The sequence below is a fragment of the Salvelinus sp. IW2-2015 genome, linkage group LG22 (assembly GCF_002910315.2).
Source record: "Salvelinus sp. IW2-2015 linkage group LG22, ASM291031v2, whole genome shotgun sequence".
Classification (NCBI taxonomy): Eukaryota; Metazoa; Chordata; class Actinopteri; order Salmoniformes; family Salmonidae; genus Salvelinus; species Salvelinus sp. IW2-2015.
The window spans coordinates 31,333,454-31,356,653 of record NC_036862.1 but is presented as its reverse complement, the minus strand read 5'-3'; the positions used below and the strand labels follow the sequence as shown (position 1 = coordinate 31,356,653).

The 23,200-nt window shown below is 41.2% G+C and overlaps 1 protein-coding gene across 1 annotated transcript in view; it reads right to left on the bottom strand.

Annotated features, from left to right (window-relative positions):
- Positions 1-17,552, bottom strand: part of LOC111982532 (retinal guanylyl cyclase 2) — a 31,259-nt gene extending 13,707 nt beyond the window's left edge. The window contains exons 1-11 of the mRNA XM_024014094.2: positions 16,739-17,552; positions 9,279-9,580; positions 8,647-9,001; positions 8,467-8,551; positions 7,017-7,113; positions 6,796-6,930; positions 6,591-6,671; positions 6,138-6,314; positions 5,780-5,936; positions 5,040-5,189; positions 4,552-4,700 (exon numbers count right to left, since the gene is read on the bottom strand). Coding sequence (XP_023869862.1) covers positions 4,552-4,700; positions 5,040-5,189; positions 5,780-5,936; positions 6,138-6,314; positions 6,591-6,671; positions 6,796-6,930; positions 7,017-7,113; positions 8,467-8,551; positions 8,647-9,001; positions 9,279-9,580; positions 16,739-17,483 — 2,433 coding nt within the window. The 5' untranslated portion in view covers positions 17,484-17,552. The remainder of the gene's footprint in view (positions 1-4,551; positions 4,701-5,039; positions 5,190-5,779; positions 5,937-6,137; positions 6,315-6,590; positions 6,672-6,795; positions 6,931-7,016; positions 7,114-8,466; positions 8,552-8,646; positions 9,002-9,278; positions 9,581-16,738) is intronic.
- Between the last annotated feature and the right edge of the window lie 5,648 nt (positions 17,553-23,200).

Here is a 23,200-nt window from a genome sequence, read left to right as displayed (position 1 = left end):
AAAACCATCCCCACAGCATGATGCTGCCACCACCATGCTTCACTGTTCTTGGGGTGATGAGAGGTGTTGGGTTTGCACCAGATATAGCGCTTTCCTTGATGGCCAAAAAGCTAATTTRTTGTCTCATCTGACCAGAGTACCTTTTTCCATATGTTTGGGGAATCTCCCACATGATTTTTGGCGAACACCAAACATGTTTGCTTATTTTTTCTAGAAGCAATAGCTTTTTCTGGACACTCTTCCATAAAGCCCAGCTCTGTGGAGTGTACGGCTTAAAGTGGTCCTATGGACAGATACTCCAATCTCCGCTGTGGAGCTTTGCAGCTCCTTCAGGGTTATCTTTGGTCTCTTTGTTGCCTCTCTGATTAATACCCTCCTTGCCTGGTCTGTGGGTTTTGGTAGTTGGCCTTCTCTTGGCAGGTTTGTTGGGGTGCCAAATTCTTTCCATTTTTTATAATGGATTTAATGGTGCTCAGTGGGATGTTCAAAGTTTTGGATCTTTCTTTATAACCCAACCCTGATCTTTACTTCTCCACAAAGTTGTCCCTGACCCTTGGGTTGTGCCGTGGCGGAGATCTTTGTGGGCTATACTCGGCCTTGACTCAGGATGGTAAGTTGGTGGTTGAAGATATCACTCTAGTGGTGTGGGGACTGTGCTTTGGCAAAGTGGGTGTGGTTATATCCTGCCTGTTTGGCCCTGTCTGGGGGTTTCATCAGGTGGGGCCAGTGTCTCCTGACCCCTCCTGTCTCAGCCTCCAGTATTTATGCTGCAGTAGTTTATGTATCGGGGGGCTAGGYTCAGTCTGTTATATCTGGAGTATTTCTCCTGTCTTATCCGGTGTCCTGTGTGAATTTAAGTATGCTCTCTCCAATTCTCTCTTTCTTTCTTTCTTTCTTTCTTTCTCTCGGAGGAGGACCTGAGCCCTAGGACCATGCCTCAGGACTACCTGGCATGAGGACTCCTTGTTGTCCCCAGTCCACCTGGCCGTGCTGCTGCTCCAGTTTCAACTGTTCTGCCTGCGGCTATGGAACCCTGACCTGTTCACTGTGATTACTATTATTTGACCATGCTGGTCATTTATGAACATTTGAACATCTTGGCCATGTTCCCGGTACAGCCAGAAAATGACTGGCCACCCCTCATAGCCTGGTTCCTCTCTAGGTTTCTTCCTAGGTTTCATTTCACTTCACCAATTTGGACTATTTTGTGTGTCCATTACATGAAATCCAAATAAAAATCTATTTAAATTACAGGTTGTAATGCAACAAAATAGGAAAAACGCTAAGGGGGATGAATACTTTCGCAAGGCACTGTATATCACTTGGATCTTGTTTCAGTAATAATGAAATCAGACCTTCTTGTTGCGTGTCCGATAATCTACTATTTATATAGGAGTGGTTAAAACATTCTAATAATGGTCCTCTGAGTATATTAAAAAAAGTTTGGTATTCTTCCACTGGTATGCCATCCAGCCCTGGAGTTTTCCCAGCCTTAAAGGCTTTAATTGCATCAATAAATTCCTCCTCTGCAATTTGGCCTTCACACGAGTCTTTCTTTATAGATGTTAATTTTACATTATTAACAGGGAAAAAATCCATACAATTAGCTTCGGTTAGTGGAGATGGAGGCGACTTAATCAAAAACATATTCTTAAAGTACTTTACTTCCTCTTCCAAAATATCATTTGGTGAATCATGTGACTCTATCACTTGTAACAAGTTTCAATAAAAAAAAATTGGTAGCATTTCTATGTTGAAGATTGAAAAAGAATGGTGCATTTTTCCCTATATTCCATCCAGTTCGCCTTATTTTTTATAATATATTACACTGGATCTTTCTTGAATAAATTCCTCCATTTCTTTTTGTTTTTCCTCTAACTAATTCTGTGCCTCTATGGTACAGTTTCTATTTCTATCTATCTGTTCTGTTCGTCCTTCAATTTCCTTTGTTAATATGGACTCTTGATCTAAATTGCTTTTGTTTTATAGATGAGTACTGAATTGCATGGCCTCTAAATGCATATTTAAAAGTGTCCCATACAATAAGGGGATCTGCTGTACCTATGTTATGTCAGAAAAAGTCAGTTATAAATTCTTCTGTCCTAGTTATAAACATGCTATCATTCAGTAGGCTTTGATTAAATTTCCAATATCCTCGCCCACGTGGAAATTCTGTAAGAGTAATATATATGCCAATTATGTGATGAGGCGGCAGGTAGCCTAGTGGTTAGAGTGTTGGGCCAATAACCGAAAGATTGCTAGATCAAATCGCGAGCTTCCAAGGTAAAAATCTGTCATTCTGCCCCTGAACAAGGCAGGTAACCCACTGTTCCTAGGCTGTTATTGTAAATAAAAATTTGTTCTCAACTGACTTGCCTAGTTAAATAAATAAATGTGATGATCTAACTGCATTCTGTCCCCTATCAACAGTTTGTTAATGACATAAAAAGGTACAAGACGACTAGCTTGATTGAGCCTCCGCCATGTATATCTCACTAGGTCAGAGTATTTAAGCCTCCATATATCCACTAGTTCCAATATATCCATGACATTCATGATTTCCTTAAGTGCCTGAGGGTGATAGTTTGTAGTGTGATTTCCTTTCCGGTCCATAGAGGTATTTAAGACCGTATTAAAATCTCCCACCATAATAATATAGTCTAGTGTTGCCTGCAGAGTTGATCAATTCTTATATATATTTTCAAAGAAGCTTGGATCATCATTATTTGGACCGTATAGGTTAATAAGCCATATATGTTTATTGTCCAATAACATATTATTTAAAATGATCCATCTACCTTCCTGATCTGTTTGGACAATTTGCACATTTGGATCAAAATGACTGTTAATTAATATCATCACCCCTTTTGAATTTCTTTGCCCATGGGAGAAATATATTTTGCCCACCCAGTCCTTTTTCCACAAAACTTCATCTAAAATTGTTGAATGAGTTTCCTGTAAACAATAGATATTATATTCCTTCTCTTTTAGCCAGGTAAATACTGATKGTCTTTTCTTATTATCTGCTAAGCCATTCCAATTATAACTGGCTATACTTATTTCACCACTTACCATAATGAGACACAACTTTCAATTCTATGTATGAAAATATATGTTTGTAAACGTACCATTAAAAAGTAACATGATGATTGAGTGTCTATATAGCTGTACCATGATATTTGCATTGCTACTAAGTAAACCTCCAATTGGTCCCCACTATTCCACCCGCTAAAACCCCTCCTCATCCCGAGTTGGGTTGTCATCCCAGTGCCCTGCAGACCACCCCCGACCCCCCGGATCCCATAGCCCCGGAGACACCGGGACCCATCCTTCAGAAAGAGCACAGTGCCACCCACAGAACAGAAGTAGATCAACCCTCACCTCGATTTGTATTATATATAGCCATTAAAAAATATATATCTATCTATATATATATACACATACATACTTTAAAAATCCTGTTTATCTTATTTTCCATAATTAGCTATTAATATTTGTAGTAATGTAGGCAATTTATCCAAAGGATTTTTACCGCTCACTAGTCTCGCCATTACCAAAATTAGATTATGGCAAGCAATTATTATATTAGCAAACAGTTATTGTGAATCATCCTATATTGTCCCTAACATATTTTACTCCCTCGCAACAGTTGCGGGATACACACACACACACACACACACTCACACACACTCAACCCCTTTCCCACACAACAACCATAGACTCACATTCTCAACAGTTGTACCATTCCAGAGCCCAACTCAAGAAAGGTCTTGATTTACGAATGCATATACAGTTGCAGCTGTATGAGAAGGCCTGCAAAACTGCGCAGCGTTTGCATTTTAGGTATACAAAAATAAAAAGTTTTATAGTACTTGAAATGTCAAAAATAAAGTATGCTTTATATGCCAGGATGTTAAATTACACAGCTTTTCATCTAGTAGAATACGCTGCACACTATTGAGGAAGAGAATTGTCTTTTCAGACGAGGGTTGCACAATCCCGTGAACTTTCAATAAATTCCCTGGTTTTCCAGAAATCCTGGGTGGAGGATTCCGCATTTCCTGCTTACTCCCTCCTGATTCCGTGAATCCTCCAACCGGAATTTCAGGAAGACCAGGGAATTTATTGAAAGTTCTTTTAATTTTGCAACCCTATTCCAGACTCATGTGTGTTTGACAAGAGCTGATAATCAGCTGATAATGAGAGAAGGGAACGCGCTGTACCTGAATAAATGAATGAATGATTGGGAATCAACGCAATTGAGCATTATTAGATGACATTCTCAGGATGGGTGAGCCTAGTATGTTAATATATGTTGCTTACTGCATTCATTTTCCCTAAACAGTACGTTCTAAACAGTATGTAATACGATTAGTACACAGTATGTTGTTTTATTAAGCAGTAGGCAAGACAGATTTCGGACATGGCCAATGAGTGCTGACAGACCAATTTCTGCTGTCCACAGCTCATAATTACCCAGACATATTCCCTGCATTACCCTGCTATGACACTGACAGCAGATAACCATAGAGACAAATGAGGGTTTCTGACCTGGTCAAAGATCTCATCGAAGGCTGGTCTGCGGTCAGGCTGTTCGCTCCAGCACTGTTTCATCAGCTGGATACACTCCATAGGAGCCTGATCTGGGGCCACCGTGGGCCTGCACATGGGAGGAGGCTTCTTCACCTTACGGATGATCTCTGATTGTGAGGGAGAGAGAAAGAGAGGAGAGAGGTTATACTGTACAGCAGCACGGGAGCATAACAACTCATTACACAGTTTATTGTACGCTGGTACTAGACAGCTTGTCAAAGCAKAGCAGAAATTCTGTATGTACAATATGTAGCTACATTATACACTGTAGATAGGGGAATTATTGTAATTTACAACTCTGACATTCCTCGATAGATACCAGTATAACAAATCAATCAATTGATGTTGATTCACAGATGACAGAAAAATGACCTCAAGCTAAAACAAAAAAATGCCTCTAAGAGTGGATTGTATGGTTTTTCTTGTTTTGTATTCCCCAGACCTACCCGCAGGAGTCAGACCCAGCATGCAATATGGAAGTCCTCGGACAACCACCTCTTGGAGTATAATGGCAAAACTATACACATCTCCTTTATAGGTCCCCTTCCGAGAGTTCTCCACGTCTCGGAGGAACTCTGGAGCTGTCCAAAACTGATCTGAGATAGAGAGGCACAGGGTCACGATATTGGCAAGGTAGTTAAATGCAGCACCTGGGAAGCATACAGAATCTAAATGACGTAGATTATATTCACAAACTAGAAATACAAATGAATGTGTGTCAAGTCCATCGTTAAAGGTCCAATGCAGCCATTTTTATCTTGATATCAAATAATATCTGTGTAACAATTAAGTACCTTACTGTGATTGTTTTCAATTAAAATAGTCAAAAACAAACAAAAATAGCTTCTTAGTTAAATGCAATTTCTAAGCAAGAATTTTGCCAGGACTGTTATGGAGTGGTCTGAGAGAGGGGCCTAACTGGAGGAGCCTAGTGGGAGGGATGTGTAACCTGCAAAGAAACTGCTATTGGCAGAGAGGAGGGCAAACTCTCTTTGTTATGATGTCACCAAGCGGTCCAAAACCCCACTCATGCAAAACAATCTGAAGTGTAACTATCAATTATTTTCAAACAACTCTAACAAGGCATTAACAAACAAAAAATATGTTGTTGACCACACGTGATAACGTGATATGGAAGAGTGAACATTTTCAAAAACAAAAGTGCAGATCTAGGCATAGATGTTACCTTCAGGTGGAACTAGATTTTTGGGGGATTTCTGGGATTCCAGCAGCTCGTTAAAGCCGTAGTCTGTGATCTTGAGGACAAAGCGACCGTCCACCACACAGTTCCGTGACTTCAGCCGACCGTGAGGGAACTCTCGATGGTGCAGATACTTCATACCCTGAGAGGCCAATATGATCAGAACTGGTAAACCATTGGTGTTACTTATGACAAAGTACCAGAAAAACATTTTAAACGTTTGATCTGCTGGCCGAAACATGAACTGCTGGCCGAAAGTTTTTAGAAGATATTTTTTATCTTATTGGGACAAATTAGACTTGTGGAAAAAGTTTTGCAACATGATGTGTCAAACATGTTATACCTTGATTAGGTCCAGCAACAGAGAAGACTTGAACATCCACTCCAGCTTGACGTCATCGTTCCTCAGGAGGTCCTGCAGACTGCCACGGGAACAATGCTCCGTCACCACGGCAAACATGTCACAGTCTGTGAAAAACCCCAGGAACGGATTGATGTTCTCATTTCGCAGATCCTTCATCTGGACACATTCACACAGAATTAAGACCCCAAAGTTAACAAAAACAAACCCACATCCCAGACATGACTCTATACATTGTAAATATGGTATTGGCACTGACCCTGTATATAGCTTCATCTCTTATTTCTCATGTTTTCTTTATTATATATACACAGTATATATTTATTTTAGATTTTTATACTGTTTTAGAAATTMATTACTGCACTGTTGAGTAGAGCTCGTAAGCAATTCACTGTACTTGTGCTTGAACTTACTGTTGTTATGTTTTGGTTTTACCTTTGTAAAGATCTTGGTGGTGCTCTGCTTGACTTCCTTGAAATGTCCTTCTTCAAACTTTTTCAGCCACACCCAGTCGCCCTTTGAAGAAATGAAAGAAAATGTGGTTTTATTCTGGCTCCATTCTCTACAAGTCTCATTGAAATATTTTAGGATAGGGATGAAAAGTCGACTTGTTGTTCAACGGTCAACGTCGTCAACCTACCTCATAGACAGCTACATTTGTGGTGTCATGTGTTGCGGTAGTGATGCTGTTCACAGAGTGGTGCGGGTCTCCTGAATGCATACTGTTGTTGTCTATTGCACTTTTAGATTCACTCAGGTCCTCTAGAGTGATTTTCTATGAGGCATAAAATAGATGACTGAACATACAGTATATCAGAAAGAGGTAATGTTGTAGAGAATCACATGGGGAAATATATTTACCCTCTTGCTAAGTTGAGGGTTGATGAACGTGAGGTCCTCTAGAGTCAGTAGGATCCGATTGGGCCCCTTCACCAACTGGATCTGCTGGATTCTCCTCCTACCAGCCAATCAGAGAGCATGTCAGCCAAGGTCACAGCAAAGCAATAGCAACTATCTCTGTCTGGGTTTTTAGTCTCTATGTATCTAAACAGCAGAGGTGGGACCAAGTCATTGTTTTACAAGTCACAAGTAAGTCTCAAGTCTTAGCACTCAAGTCCCAAGTCAAGTCTCAAGTCAAGACAGGCAAGTCCGAGTCAAGTCTCAAGTCAAAACCGACAAGTCTCAAGTCAAGTCTCAAGTCCTAAACTTTGAGTTTAGAGTCCCAAACAAGTCATAATGTGCTCTTCACCAAATGTAATACCACTTCATATTTTTAACAAGAGTAATAGTTAGTATATTACATTGACGCAAATCATGAATGCTTTAAAAAATATATATATATTTATTACTTTCCAAATAAACTTTATATTTCATGGAAATACATGGTTAACCATGAGAAAGACCCCCCATAGCGATAGACTATCGAGGATCGCTATGGGGCGCAATCGGGCGATGTAGGCTTGTACACAATCGCCCAACCTTAACAAACAAACAAACAAACAAACAAACAAACACACACACACACACACACACACACACACACACAGTAGTCTAACGTATGTCAATGGTTTTAGGAACATCAGTAACATCAGGCAGGATTTAGGCTACCAACTGTCTAGCCAGTTGTAGCTCAATCTTGGGTGCAATGTTCACGTTCCCGCACTGACTGACTGTGTGGAGGCTCATTGATTTAACGTTATGTTAGCCTACAGGCTACACTAGCAAATATATAAATTATATAGCTGTCTGCTATATTAGCCACGATTTACCGTTCTTTGTGCAGCTTCAAATGTCGAACAAAGTTCGGAAGTTGTTGCGCCTCCGTCTGTAATTTTCTTCCAGCATGTTTTGCAAGTTGCAATCCGTTTTTTGTTGATACATCGTAGTCTTTATATCCGAAAATAATAATTTGGGGTATCATCTTTCCAAGGGATCCATCTGAATTCACCCGCCGACGTTTCTCTGCACTGCCACACGCAACTTTTTCTCAGCTGGCACAATTTGATTGGCTACTGTCCGATTCAAACTGTAATCTGTTAAATGAAGAGTTGATGCGCTGCACACTATTTTTAATAGCATCATTTTTAATATCTGGGCTTGGGGAGGGTATCAAGTCAGGTCGAGTCAAAAGGCTCAAGTCCAAGTTAAGTCACGAGTCATTGGTGTTAAAGTCAAAGTCGAGTTGCAAGTCATCATATTTGTGACTCGAGTCTGACTCAGAGTCCAAGTCATGTGACTCGAGTCCACACCTCCGCTAAACAGCATACAAATACAGTAAGAAACAGATGAACAGGACAGTGAGAAGAGTTACCTTACGAACAGACTTAGACCAAGTCCTCCCACGATCAGAATGAAGATGATCACAACCACCACTATGACGTAGGTTATCTCCACACCTGAGACACAGGTAAGACATGGAGACTAAATACATAGTTTGGTTGTGTGATGGAAGAATGAAAGACACAAACTAACAGACAAACAAGTGCTCTACCTCCAGTGCAGATTGTGTTTGGTTCAAACCAACAGCTGGAGTCTGAGGGGGGAGGGGAACCCCCAGGGAAATGAATGGATTTTCCTGCAAAGCGGACCATGTCAGCGCTCAGGTCCACCAGATAGGAGCGGTACAGCTGACCCTCCCATCCGTCGGAGTCCAGGATGACATAGTTGGTCTGGCTCTCCCCTTCAGTGTCTATCTTGATCTTCTGGTTGAAGCCAGAGAACGTCATGTTCCTGGTGAAATAAGCTAGGTTGGTCCCGGAGAGCCACTGGCCAGCTCTCCTGGCATTGTGCATGGCTTTGGCTAGGACGTAAATACTGTTGTAGATGGTTCCAAACAGGGGGTTGACCTGGAATGCAAGGCCATTGATAAATGGTTTATTTGGTTAAAATGATTAGCTTTTCTCAAACTGAGAGTGATACACTGATCTAAAACTCACCCCCCKAAAAATTGTATATCAAATGACATATGGTGTTTCTCTACATAACCAATGTTCAATAAATACAATCAATGGCATATTTATAATACTATTGTAATAACAATGTAATAACATAACAATCAATTGAAATTCAGATGGAATCCACTCACATCCCACAATTGAAAATATCAAGAATCACCCTCCTCACCTGCTGTGGGACCAGTGATATGGTGAGTTCCTCAAACCTCTTGGCCATGTTGAACGCCTCGTTGAATGACATCAGATCTGAGGACACAGTGATGGTGAGCACGGCGTCGTAGGCCTGCCGCAGCTTGGTGTTGTTTTGCAGGGGGAAGTAGGATGTGTTGGAGTAGGGCAGGCTGTAGAGCAGGGTGTCGTAGGGGACAAACACGTAGCGGCCCTTCGTCAGACCCATCTCATGGGCCTTCAGCAGGAAGGCTGTCTGCTGCTCCCCACCAATCAGAGCAGAGTGCATGCACATGATGATCACTGGAACACACAGGACAGAGACAGTGAGGGATCGCCACCTTAAAGGGGCAATCTGCAGTTGCTACATAACATTTGGGACATAAAAATAAATTATATGTACAGTGCCTTGCAAAAGTATTCATCCCCCTTGGTGTATTTCCTATTTTGTTGCATTACAACCTGAAATGTAAATATATTTTTATTTGGGTTTCATGTAATGGACATACACAAAATAGTCCAAATTGGTGAAGTGAAATGAAAAAATTAACTTTTAAAACGGAAAAGTGGTGCGTGCATATGTATGATGCCCCTAAATAAGATCCGGTACAATAAATTACCTTCAGAAGTCACATAATTAGTTAAATAATGTCCACCTGTGTGCAATCTCCTGTGTGCAATCCACCTGTGTGCAATGTCCACCTGTGTGCAAGTGTCACATGATCTCAATATATATACACCTGTTCTGAAAGGCCCAAGAGATTGCAACACCACTAAGCAAGAGGCACCACCAAGCAAGCGGCAATATGAAGACCAAGGAGCTTTCCAAACAGGTCAGGTACACCGTTATGGAGAAGTACAGATCAGGGTTGGGTTATAAAAAAATATCCTAACTTTGAACAGCCCACTGAGTACCATTACATCCGTTATTAAAAAATTGAAAGAATATGGAACCACAACAAACCTTCCAAGAGAGGGCCAACCACCAAAACTCACAGACCAGGCAAGGAGGGCATTAATCAGAGAGGCAGCAAAGAGACCAAAGATAACCCCGAAGGAGCTGCAAAGTTCCACAGCGGAGATTGGAGTATCTGTCCACAGGACCACTTTATGCCGTACACTCCACAGAGCTGGGCTTTACGGAAGAGTGGCCAGAAAAAAGCCATTGCTTAAAGAAAAAAATAGGAGACTCCCCAAACATATGGAAGAAGGTACTCTGGTCAGATGAGACTAACATTTTGCTTTTTGGCCATGAAGGAAAACGCTATGTCTGGCGCAAACCCAACACCTCTCATCACCCTGAGAACACCATCCCCACAGTGAAGCATGGGGGTGGCAGCATCATGCTGTGGGAATGTTTTTCATCGACAGGGACCAGTCAAGGAGGGCATCAATTCTGAAACTGGTCAGAATTGAAGGAATGATGGATGGCCCTAAATACAGGAAATTTCTTGAGGGAAACCTGTTTCAGTCTTCCAAAGATTTGAGACTGGGATGAAGGTTCACCTTCCAGCAGGACAATGACCCTAAGCATACTGCTAAAGCAACACTCGAGTGGTTTAAGGGGAAACATTCAAATGTCTTGGAAGGGCCTAGTCAAAGCCTAGACCTCAATCCAATTGAGAATCTGTGGTATGACTTAAATATTGCTGTACACCAGCGGAACCCATTCAACTTGAAGGAGCTGGAACAGTTTTGCCTTGAAGAATGGGCAAAAATCCCAGTGGTTAGATGTGCCAAACTTATAGAGACGTACCCCAAGAGACTTGCAGCTGTAATTGCTGCAAAAGGTGGCTCTACAAAGTATTGACTTTGTTGGGGTGAATAGTTACGCACGCTCAAGTTGTTTTGTCCTATTTCTTGTTTGTTTCACAATCTTCAAAGTGGTAGGCATGTTGTTTAAATCAAATGATACAAACCCTCCAAAAATCTATTTTAATTAGTGATTGTAAGGCAACAAAATAGGAAAAATGCCAAGGGGGATGAATACTTTCGCAAGCCACTGTACAACTGTCGTACCCCATCAGAACCCAAAATATAAGCTTGTTGTTTCATGCAGACCACCATAGTCCCTGTGCCCAAGAACACCAAGATAACCTGCCTAAATGACTACCYACCCGTAGCACTCACGTCTGTAGCCATGAAGTGCATTGAAAGGCTGGTCATGGCTCACATCAACACCATTATCCCAGAAACCCTAGACCCACTCCAAATTGCATACCGCACCAACAGATCCACAGATGACACAATCGCTATTGCACTCCACACTGCCCTTTCCCACCTGGACAAAAGGAACGCCTACTTGAGAATGCTATTCATTGACTACAGCTCAGCGTTCAACACCATAGTGCCCTCAAAGCTCGTCACTAAGCTAAGGACCCTGGGACGAAACACTTCCCTCTGCAACTGGATCCTGGACTTCCTGACGGGACGCTCCCAAATGGTAAAGGTATGTAACAGCACATCTGCCAAGCAGATCCTCAACACAGGGGCCCATCAGGGGTGCGTGCTCAGTCCCCTCCTGTACTCCCTGTTCACCCATGACTGCATGGCCAAGCACAACTCCAACACAAACATTAAGTTTGCCGATGACACAACAGTGGTAGGACTGATCACCAACAACAATGAGACAGTCTACAGGGAGGAGGTGTGGTGCCAGGACAACAACCTCTCCCTCAACGTGATCAAGATTAAGGAGATGATTGTGGACTACAGGAAAAGGAAGGTCGAGCAAGCCCCCATTCTCATCAACAGGGCTGTAGTGGAGCAGGTTGAGAGCTTCAAGTTCCTTGGTGTTCACATCACCAACGAACTGTCATGGTCCAAACACACCAAGACAGTTGTGAAGAGAGCACGATAACACCTATTCCCCCTCAGGAGACTGAAAAGATTTGGCATGGGTCATCAGATCATCAAAAGGTTCTACAGCTGCATCATCGAGAGCATCCTGACGGGTTCATCACTGCCTGGTATGGCAACTGCTCGGCCTCCGACCGCAAGGCACTACAGAGGGTAGTACGGCCCAGTACATCACTGGGGCCAAGCTTCCTGCCAACCAGGACCTCTATACCAGGCGGTGTCAGAGGAAGGCCCTAAAAGTTGCCAAAACTCCAGCCACCCTACTCATAGACTGTTCTCCCTGCTACGCATGGCAAGCGGTACCGGAGCGGCAAGTCTAGGTCCAAAAGGCTTCTTAACAGTTTCTACCCCCAAGCCATAAGACTCCTGAATGGCTAACCATTACGTTGCTGCTAATCTCTGTTTATTATCTATGCATAGTCACTTTACCTCAACCTACATGTACATATTACCTTAATTACCTCGACTAACCGGTGCCCCCGCACATTGACTCTGTACCGGTACCCCCTGTATATAGTCTCGCTACTGTTATTTTATTGTTACTTTTTAATTATTAGGTATTTTCGATTTTCTTCTTTTAATWAAAAAAAAAAAAAWTACAATTTAATTTATTGTTTACTTCAGTTTATTTAGTAAATACTTTCTTAACACTTATTTTTTCTTAAAACTGCATTGTTAGTGAAGGGCTTGTAAGTAAGCATTTCACTGTAAGGTACACCTGTTGTATTCGGCAGATGTGACAAATTAAATTTGATCTGATTTGTTGTCAGTGGCGACCTGTCATTCATACCTGTTTTGASCCCCACCTGTTGTTTTTTCAATTATTTTTGTGGATGTTTTACATGTTATTTAATTTGTGTCACATATCAGTTTGCAAACAATGGAAAAACACATTTATTTATTGAATAAAGCTGCGTACGAATATGGTCTCTTTCTTGCTTTATTTAGTAAGGCAGCTCCAAAAAGCAGGTGTTTCAGCCTAGCTCAGTGCTTTCTGTGGTGGAGAGGCAGCCAGCGGAAAATACAGAGTTTTGGCATTGTTAATCTTCTCTAGTTGTGCCGTGATTGGCTCAGGATTCTGTCACTCATGGGGGGACACAACGTCCCTGCAGAATCTACAGGGAGAGCTYGGCAGTTCAAGCCCCATTGGGTGCTACCATAGATTTACATTAGAAGTGCCCATCCAGCATGACTTCTGCCACATTGAAACATCTGAAAATTCMAAACTCGGAAATCAGTGAGTTCAAGACAACTGGAACTTTGGAAAAAATGAGCTCCGACTGGGAAAATATGCTTTGAACGGACATCCAACTCGGAATTGCAAGTCGGGAACTCTGGCCTCTTTCTAGAGCTCCGACCTGAAGATCACTGACGTCATGATTCAACTTTGTTTTTTCAGAGTTCCAGGTGTCTTGAAAGCACCACAAATCCAGAGAATGCCAGACTTTGATAACAAAGTTTGAAGACAAAATTTGCCAACAAGAAGGATCACCGCGCCACCTTCCTATTTAAGTGAGCACAGCACAACAACTGTGAGTCCAAAAATGTCTTGTATGCTGCTGCATAAATTATGTAATATGCCAGGGGGATATTGGGGGATGTTTTTCAGCGGCAGGGACTGGGAGACTAGTCAGGATTGAGGGAAAGATAAACAGAGCAAAGTACAGAGAGATCCTTGATGAAAACATGCTCCAGAGCGATCAGGACCTCAAACTGGAGCGAAGGTTCACCTTCCAACAGGACAACGACCCTAAGCACACAGCCAAGACAACACARGAGTGCCTTTGGGACAGGTCTCTGAATGTCATTGAGTGGCCCAACCAGAGCCCGGACATGAACCCGATCGAACACCTCGGAGAGACCTGAAAATAGCTGTGTAGCGATGCTCCCCATCCAACCTGACAGAGCTTGAGAGGATCAGCAGCGAATACAGGTGTGCCAAGCTTGTAGCATCGTTCCCAAGAAGACTCAAGGCTGTAACTGCTGCCAAAGGTGCTTCAACAAAGTACTGAGTAAAGTGTCTGAATACTTACGTACATGTGATTTGTTTTTTATTTAATAAAATGTGCAACAATTTCAAAAAAAATTGCTTTGTCATTATGCTGTAGTGTGTAGATTGATGAGAGAAACAAAATGTAATCCCTTTTAGAATAAGGCTGTAACATAACAAAATGTGGAAAAAGGGGTCTGAATACTTTCCGAATGCACTGTACTGTATTACACTAATACTAAGTGTCTGTTGTGTAYTAAGCTGTTAGTAACCCATGTGCCTATTTTGGTCCCTTTCCCCCTCAGAACTTAGCCTACTGTTCTTACTTGGTGGTGCACATGTAGCCTATAATCTGTTTTTGAGAAATGTAATTGAATACTGTAAGAGCTTTCATTTTCTGCTTATACGCCCTCTATTTATCCTACAGTTCTGACTTGGTGTACAGAGAGAATACTGTAAGAACGGCCCATGTTCTGAATTCTGTCGCTGTACATTTCAAAAGCGCTGAACAAAGTTATATTGACTAGTCCATCTTAGCTCACTCATTAATGTCTTAATCGAAATTATGGATTGCCTCTTATGCCGTCATCGTTCCCTTATGCCCTAGTTTGTACATCTCAATTGTTATAGGCCTATTGCTTATATAGGTCTCTCATTAGTTCCTTATTCATCAATTTAGGCAATGTTGGAATGATTTCATTGTTTAGCTTACTTTATGTATTATAATTAGCTCATGTGCTTTTCTTGAGGAGATACTATATAATGTTGTTGGGTCTGTAATCATGTTTGCCAGTGACATTCTCACCGTTCAAATATTTGTTATAAACAGTAAAGGACCCATGTAATTCCAGTTGATTTTCCGAGGGTTGTTTTGTTTGCGCAATATGCTGTGATACAACCTGGCTCAAGATTATAACACACAATGGGAAACCACACACTGAGTAAAGGAATAACATGAATTAATTCCATAAATAAAGTAAACACTCAACAATAATCAGATGAGGCATGAAGGTCAGTAAATTAGGTCTGAACTGCCAAAGACACAACGAAACAACTAAAGATATGCATGGAGAGAGGAATCTCTTGCTGAACGGGGAAACAGTGCCTTTATGCCACAGCTGAGCTTTCACAGGTGTGCCGCCTCAGCAGTGACAACCCTCCCAGCTCACACACCTCTCCTACTCCACCCGCCAATCTCCTGCAGGAAGTAAGCACAGCTAAACCCAGTAGACAGAGCAGGTAGGGGCCGTCACAGCGGTCTGTGCGTCAATATATTGTATATAAAAGTGTATCCTCATGATCGTATTTTCCTTCCTTTTTAGACTACATAGGCCTAATAAAATACTTCAAATGGTAGGCGAACCGAGTCTCTCTCTCTCTCTCTCTCTCTCTCTCTCTCTCTCTCTCTCTCTCTCTCTCCTCTCTCTCCTCCTCTCTCTCTCTCTCTCTCTCCATCTCTCTCTCTCTCTCTCTCTCTCCATCTCTCTCTCTTCTCTCTCTCTCTCTCTCTCTCTCTCTCTCTCTCTCTCTCTCTTCTCTCTCCATCTCTCTCTTCCTCTCCTTCTCTCTCTTCTCTCTCTCTCTCTTCTCTCTCTTCTCTCTCTCTCTCTCCTCTCTCTCTCTCTTCTTCTCTCTCCTCTCTCTCTCTCTCTCTCTCTCTCTCTCTCTCTCTCTCTCTCTGTGTGTGTGTGGTGACTTAAAGCAGAGTAAAGTTAAGGCCTCATCATCTTGTTGAATTTATCTGAAATAACTTGCTTATACTTAGAGTTAAGTATTAATGATATAAGAACAAACATTATGAATTTACTGAACATAAATGTAATAATGTTTGTGTATGGTTCAAAAGTCTAAACTAATTTTGGAGTTTGTTATTATTGAAGGAGAATGTAGTTCTTATCGACTTACACAAATCCACAAGGAGTCAGTAGTAACCACATTTGTTCAAGCAAGTCAGCCATATCAGCTATGATTTTTAAAAAGGCAGTAAATAATCCTGAATGAATTGCTTCGCTGCCAGACAAGGCTCCGCTGATAGCCAGGTGTAGCAGTGGTAAGGATTCACTCCATAATGCTGAAAGGAAAGATCTGCTGGTGGGACAGCTTTATGTAGGCCCTAACAGTTTTTGGGCACCTTTGTCACCGTTATAATGCAATTAATGTATTATTTAGTGTTGGGTAGTGGCTTTGCTGACATGCATAAAAAAAGTTTGCCCCACCAAGATTTACATGATAAAATCGCCACTGCTTGTTGTACTCAAATGTTTGTAAACAAAGTAAATGTAAACAAACACTTTATAGCCTCAAAACATGGTTAAAACTATTATGTTGATATAATGGATGGTTAGTACTTATCTCCATAGCTCTTTCTATGAATTTGAGAGTGGTTACATTTCTCCAGCCCCATCCCTCAGTGATTTGTTATTGTTTCAACTGCGGATTACCCCTTTAAACTGATCAGGCTCAGATTTTCTGTTGCCTAGTTTAAAACATWWTTTTTTTTTTAAACAGTCTTGTGAGGCTTGATAGCATAGCCTGCATTTATTTCACTCGTATCTTTTCAGTAAACAAAACTTCATCAAATAGAAAGTAAATATGTTCTTAAAAACACTTGCCTTTGATCTCTCCAGCAGCCTGGATTCTGCTCAGTGTGCTTTCCATCTCCGTCTCGTTCATTCCCACCGACGCTACTATGCCAACGGGAAGTCCCTGGCTCCGCAGGGAGTTTGCCACTCTACCTGCGGTGTCTATCCAGATATCCTCATTGGAAGACACGATGCCGATGTTGGCCCAACTGAAATGCTTCAACACGGTGAACAACACCCGTGTAGGTGACGGCAGTGTCCGTGCGAAGGTTGGGTAGCTCTTGATTCGATCCAACTCATAGTTAATACATGCCCAGGAAAAGATAGCTTTATCCCAGTTTTTGCCCAGAAGTGAGGCTGCGTCACAGTATCCTGGATTRGTGGGTCCGACGAAACCGTCCACCATCTTCTCGTAGTACACAAATGTTGTCAATGCTTTAGACGTTTCACATGCTTCTTGCAGGATCACAAAGTCCAATTTGCTGCCCAAATCTAAACTGAAATCCTCGTTTATTCTGCCCACGGCCAGTTTAGCGGCCAGCGCAGGTAGGGCCTTGGAGTAGACCGGGTCGCAGTTCCAGGGCCCAAGGACCCCAACTTTGAAGATTAAACACTGGACACTGCATGGAAACGTCAAAACCCCGAGCAGGACCCATAGCAGAAAGTTATAGAATGGCAGAGTTGCAAGGCTGTGTCTGCTCTTGAAGATGGGGCCATAGGGATAGTTGGATAAGTCCCATAGCACACCTCTAACATTTAGAGGAATATGTTGCATTATCCMGCTGGAGTATCCGTATTGGTGAGCTGTGATCTGATCCTACATCAAAGCATTATAAACCAAACCAAAAACATCTGCAAAAAAAGATTAGGTTAGCCTATTCATTTGAACATAATTTATAATAAGGGTTAGGCTACTTCAAAGTTTTATAAACTGCATAGTGTTAACACAAAGTAGGCTATGTGAGAGTGAGATCACTGTATTTGATAGCATGTTATCTCAAAGAGACAATCTTGAATAGCATAGCTTTAATCATAATATGTTGCACTTACCATTGCTTTCTTTGGCCTTTTTGAAAGCTGTGAAGTCTGAGGATAGTTTTTTMAACACTCCTGTTTTTTTGCAGTAATCCTCACCTCACCATTCCAGTATTCTCTATATTTTCACTCATGTGAAATGTCATACCGTTGCCCAGTTGAAGCCACAACACCTCATTATCTTTCTGGTCTCTACCATAGAGTGAGGCAGAGGCAGGAGCTCCGTTGTCAGTCAACTTCAGCACCCTGGAGAGCTCCTTACATGCCGTTGTTGGCGCTTGCAGAGGCTAGCGCGCCTTACACAGGTCTGCTCCACTACACTCAAGTAACATTTTTCTCACCTTATAATGTTAGCTCATTAGAATCAAACAGACTAACATTATGTGTCCGTGTAAAGTATCCTTCTTGACAAGCAAAGGTTACCTGATGCTCAACAGGTTGCAGAAACGTAGACTACAAAAGCATGCAAAATAAAGCGATATTTTCTTCAATGTAAAACGTATTTATATTGAATATCTAATGAATATATATTATAATTTATAGCAGGCCAAGATCAACCACGCCAATTCAATCAAAGCCCTTTCAAAGTGACCTGTAGGCAAAACGGGTGCTGCACCCGGACCTAATCCATATTCGGTAAGGCACACTATAAGAGGATTGTCAACGCACGTTGGAGTCTCAGAAACACATAACCATCTCACAATGCCTTGTCAAGATAGTAGCCTAGGCCTATATTCTGCAGAAAATCACATTTTAATTTAAATAGAGGGCTCTAAAGAAATATAATTATACGTTTTCTATTTGGCACTAATAACAGTGATGAAGATGAAAAACAAAGTATTTTATCTAGGGTCACATAACTTATTTGTTTCCTTTGCCATGGAGACAGCTTGTTGCATGAACACTATGCACCCAACAATAATTGGTCTGATGCGTTTATGTGACAATGATAGGCCCCCCACTTAAGTTGAATTTGCTCTCAGGTGTAGAGGGAATAATTAACGTTAACGAAGGGTTTTCCCTGCGCGTGTATCCCCTGAGCTCCTCAATATTTGCCTGCCTCAGTCATTTCAGCTGTTTTGACGACGTGTTTCAGGAACCCAGTGCCAATTTAGACAGATTAGGCTAGTGGCAGGACCCCCCCCCCAAAAAAAAATGATACCCCTACCAGAGTTCGAACAAAACACAACCATATTTTTTCACATCTCTAATATCTCCCATTTATGAAATGGATGGTTGTGTAAAAATATTTTACTCCAAAACTAAACTAAAAAATGCAGAATAATGTCTGGTTGGAGGGGGAAGGGCCACATAAACACATGTAACCCAATATTACAAGCTCTGATATTGCTCAAATTCGGCAATACAAGTAGTGAGTTGCCTGCCCTAAATACACAAATAAACTGCATTAGGATATCTTAATGCATCTTGGAAATATATACATGTATACACAGAGATACAATAGGCGGAAATATCAACTATAAATATTTATGATGAATGTAAACTAAAATGTTTGGTAGCTGATTAATAGACAACTCAAGAAGTCAGATGTGCTCTCATTCAGCACTGTATGGTCCTGCCTGACAGAAATACATACAGTTACACGTCTTTGATGTTGTGGCTATTCTAACTGGCTCAAAGGAAAACAAGTGGGCTCATTTCATTGAAATGAAATGTTTTGGGGTCCAAGGTTCCGGCACATCTCAATGTGCATCACAAATGCAATGAGCCAGAGGGAGATCATGTTGGATTCAGGCAGCCTTATTGGAATAGGAATGAATCAAAGCTTCGCAACGAATCAAAGCTTACTTCTAAATAATAAGGAGGTGACTTAAGAGCCCAATAATGGAGGCACAGGTTATATCACAGTTGGTATACTGCAAGTTGTAGACCTGGCAGAGGGCGTTCAGAGTTCTATTTCCATTGGTGGGAGCCTCTGAGTTGCATCATTGATGCTCAAAGAGACTTGTGACTGAATTGTTTTAAGAAGGTCATACCAGGGATCATTTTGCTATTTGATTTAGAATTTTAAGACCCATTGATGTATCAAAGCAAAATATAAAAACATTATTTGATGAAAATGTGTTTTAGTCCTTGCTGCTTTTAGCCCATACAAACCCATTGAATAAGAGATTCACTACATGGAACAACAGATAGTCCACCCCAAAAGGAAGTTTGTTCTGAAGTGTCTGTCCTTGTATCTGAAAGATCAGGAAACATTTATTGTTTTTTTTACATGTATTTAACCCCTTATTTTTTACACTAAACAGTCTCTATATATACTTTCATTCATGTTTTCAACTGGTACCGGGGACCTTCAGACTGGTCTTGTCAGGCCTGTGGGCGACATGTATGTGTTCGTGAGAGTCTCACCTTTCCGCAAACTGGACACTACAGACAAAAGTTGTAATTTTTACGACCCCCACAACTGTCTTGAGCAAAATTAAGAAAACCATCAAGTTCGTGAGAGTCTCATCTTTCCATAGAGGGGTCAATGGTATTGCGGCAGCCATATTGCATTTTGGACTCCATTATGGATTTGGAGTCAAATCTAGGGGGGCCCCCTAACATAATAACATAAGAGGCTAAACATATAAAATCCAAAGAGGAATATTAGACTGAAAAGAAATGACAGTTTTCACCATCTCAGCCCACTTGTTTTACTTAAATCCAATAAGATTACAATAGTCACAACATCAAAAAACCTGTAACTGTATGTATTTTTGTCAGGCAGGACCATACAGCACTGAATTAGAGTAAATTTGACTTGGCAAGTTCTCTATCAAAGATATTCTCTGGTACTTTTGTATACTTTTTAGCCAGTAGTTCTGAAAATAGCACCCACTAGCCAAAAGTGGTCCTTGAAAATTGCATACTACACCACGTCATTGCCAGCTGTCTGTCACGCCCTGGCCTTAGTTATCTTTGTTTTCTTTATTATTTTAGTTAGGTCAGGGTGTGACATGGGGGATGTATGTGTTTTGTATTGTTTATGGGGCAGTGTCTAGTCTAGGTGTTTGTATGTCTATGGTTGCCTAGATTGGTTCTCAATTAAAGACAGCTGTCTATCGTTGTCTCTGATTGGGAACCATATTTAGGCAGCCATATTCATTAGGTAGTTCCTGGGTGATTGTCTATATGTAAGTTGCCTGTGTCTGCACTTATTGTAATTATAGCTTCACGTTCGTTTGTTGTTTTTGTATAGTTTGTTTAAGTGTTCTTCGTCTTCGTTATAATAAATAGAAGATGTATTGTTATCACGCTGCGCCTTGGTCCTCCTCTCTTCAATGTTACGACGAACGTGACACTGTCACTCAAATAGCGAGGGGCTAAAGCTCATTGGTTGGAACTCAAATTGCTAGTGGGCTGGCCCACATGGGGGAAAATGTAGGGAAAATGGCGCCACACAGCTTTCAGTAAACAATCACTTTCAAACTAGGGATTTTGTGGCTAATCGAGGTAAAACAGTAATTCTGCTCATAGATTATGCATGTATGAACCACAACCCCCCCACCCCCTCCAGCCAATAATTATTCTGCACTTACCTAGTTTAAGGGGTGTTTTCCTTAGAGCTGATTACAATAGCCACAACATCAAAACACATGTGTAACTGTATGTATTTTTGTCAGGCAGGACCATACAGCGCTGAATGAGAGCACATTTTTAGCAATATCAGCGCTTGCAATATTGGGTTTGTGGCCCGTCTCCTCTTGGCCCGTGTTCTGCACTTTTTTACACAACCATCCATTTCCTAAATGGGAGACATTAGAGATGTAAAAAAAATATGGTTGTGTTTTATCCTACCTTTGGTAGGAGTATTTCAAAAACTAAAGCCCTTTTTGACGATTGGCCCTAGCCTAGATACAAACATCTGGCTTTTGGCATCGGGACTCCCTAAAAACACTGCACTTCGAGTGACTTTTCGAAGGCAGGTCAGGAGAGCATTTTTGCTAACCCTAACCCTTTTCCTAACCTTAACCTAATTATCCTAACCTGCTACGTTAATTATCCTAACCTGCTACGAAAAAGTTGTATCATGTTTTTAGGGAATCTCTTTCAACATATATTTGAATATGGACAGGCCTACTATATTTGAACCCGGATAAATATAATGGATTATCTCCTATGACTAGATAAGCCTTTATTATTTCATGTGTGTTTGTGTTTGAGAGAGAGACACACAGAGAGATAGATCGAGAGCGAGAGAGAGAGAGAAAGAGAGGGAGAGACAGCAAGAGAAAAAGGGAAGGAGAGAGAAAGTGCTGGGAGGTGGGTCGAAAAGCAACTCCACCTTTGCTGACCCATATCCCGAATAAGCTGATGAGCCTCTTAAATGTAACACCTTGACACTTCTCTCCTGCTGCCAGAAATAGGGGAGAAAAATGACGCTCAGCAGAATACATACACCATGCAACTAAACATACAAAATCACCACACACAAATCATACTCATGAAATTAATGTGTACACTTGCTTTTCTATCGTGCAGTTTTGTCAAAAACTAGTCCATGGATACAACTAATATTTATTATTGTCATACCTGGACAATATATGCTTATGGAATGGCTATAGTGTGCATTACTTGTCCTGTTCGAATGCTCTATAGGTCATACCCTGACCCAATCTGGTGGATTTGATATATAATCACTGATAAAGACAAGAGAATGTGAACTGGTGAGTTAGGTCTGATGTCCCAGGGACAGCATTTAGGTATATGTATTTATTAATGTTGAGGTAAATTGCAGGTTCAGACATAACACGTCTTAGTAACCTCTTGATTAAACGTTTGTTTATTCTTCCATAGTCACAGTAGTCATGGCGATGGTGAATCGACCACAGACAAGATAAGTGGAAAAAATTATATTTTGATGGAACTATCCCTTTACCTATAATCCCAAAATATTATTTTATGTCCACACGATGGCGCCAAATGTACATTAGACTGGAAAAACAATAGACTGGCACATACCAATACCAATCTCCAATCTGTATTGTAGCATTCACTTTCACCAAGTGGCACTGGATAATATTAACCTGTAGCAGTGAGTGGGTAAATTCACTGGGGAAGCCAAGCCATGTTACAGCCTACACTGTATGTGTTGTGATAATTGTGTTGTTTGCTGTCAATTCATATGCCTTACAACCGTGATATATAGGCCTATAGGCTGAGACAATAAGAAGACAGTAGCAGAATAAATTCAACCACAAATTTGTTTTATGATGAAACCGGATAGCAACTTCTGTCCAGTGAAGTCCACGACACATATTGCATGTAACAGACAGTTACATGACCTAGTCAATCAATCAATCAAATGTATTTATAAAGCCCTTCTTACATCAGCTGATGTCACAAAGTGCTGTACAGAAACCCAGCCTAAAACCCCAAACAGCAAGCAATGCTGGTGTTGAAGCACGGTGGCTAGGAAAAACTCCCTAGAAAGGCCAGAAACTAGGAAGA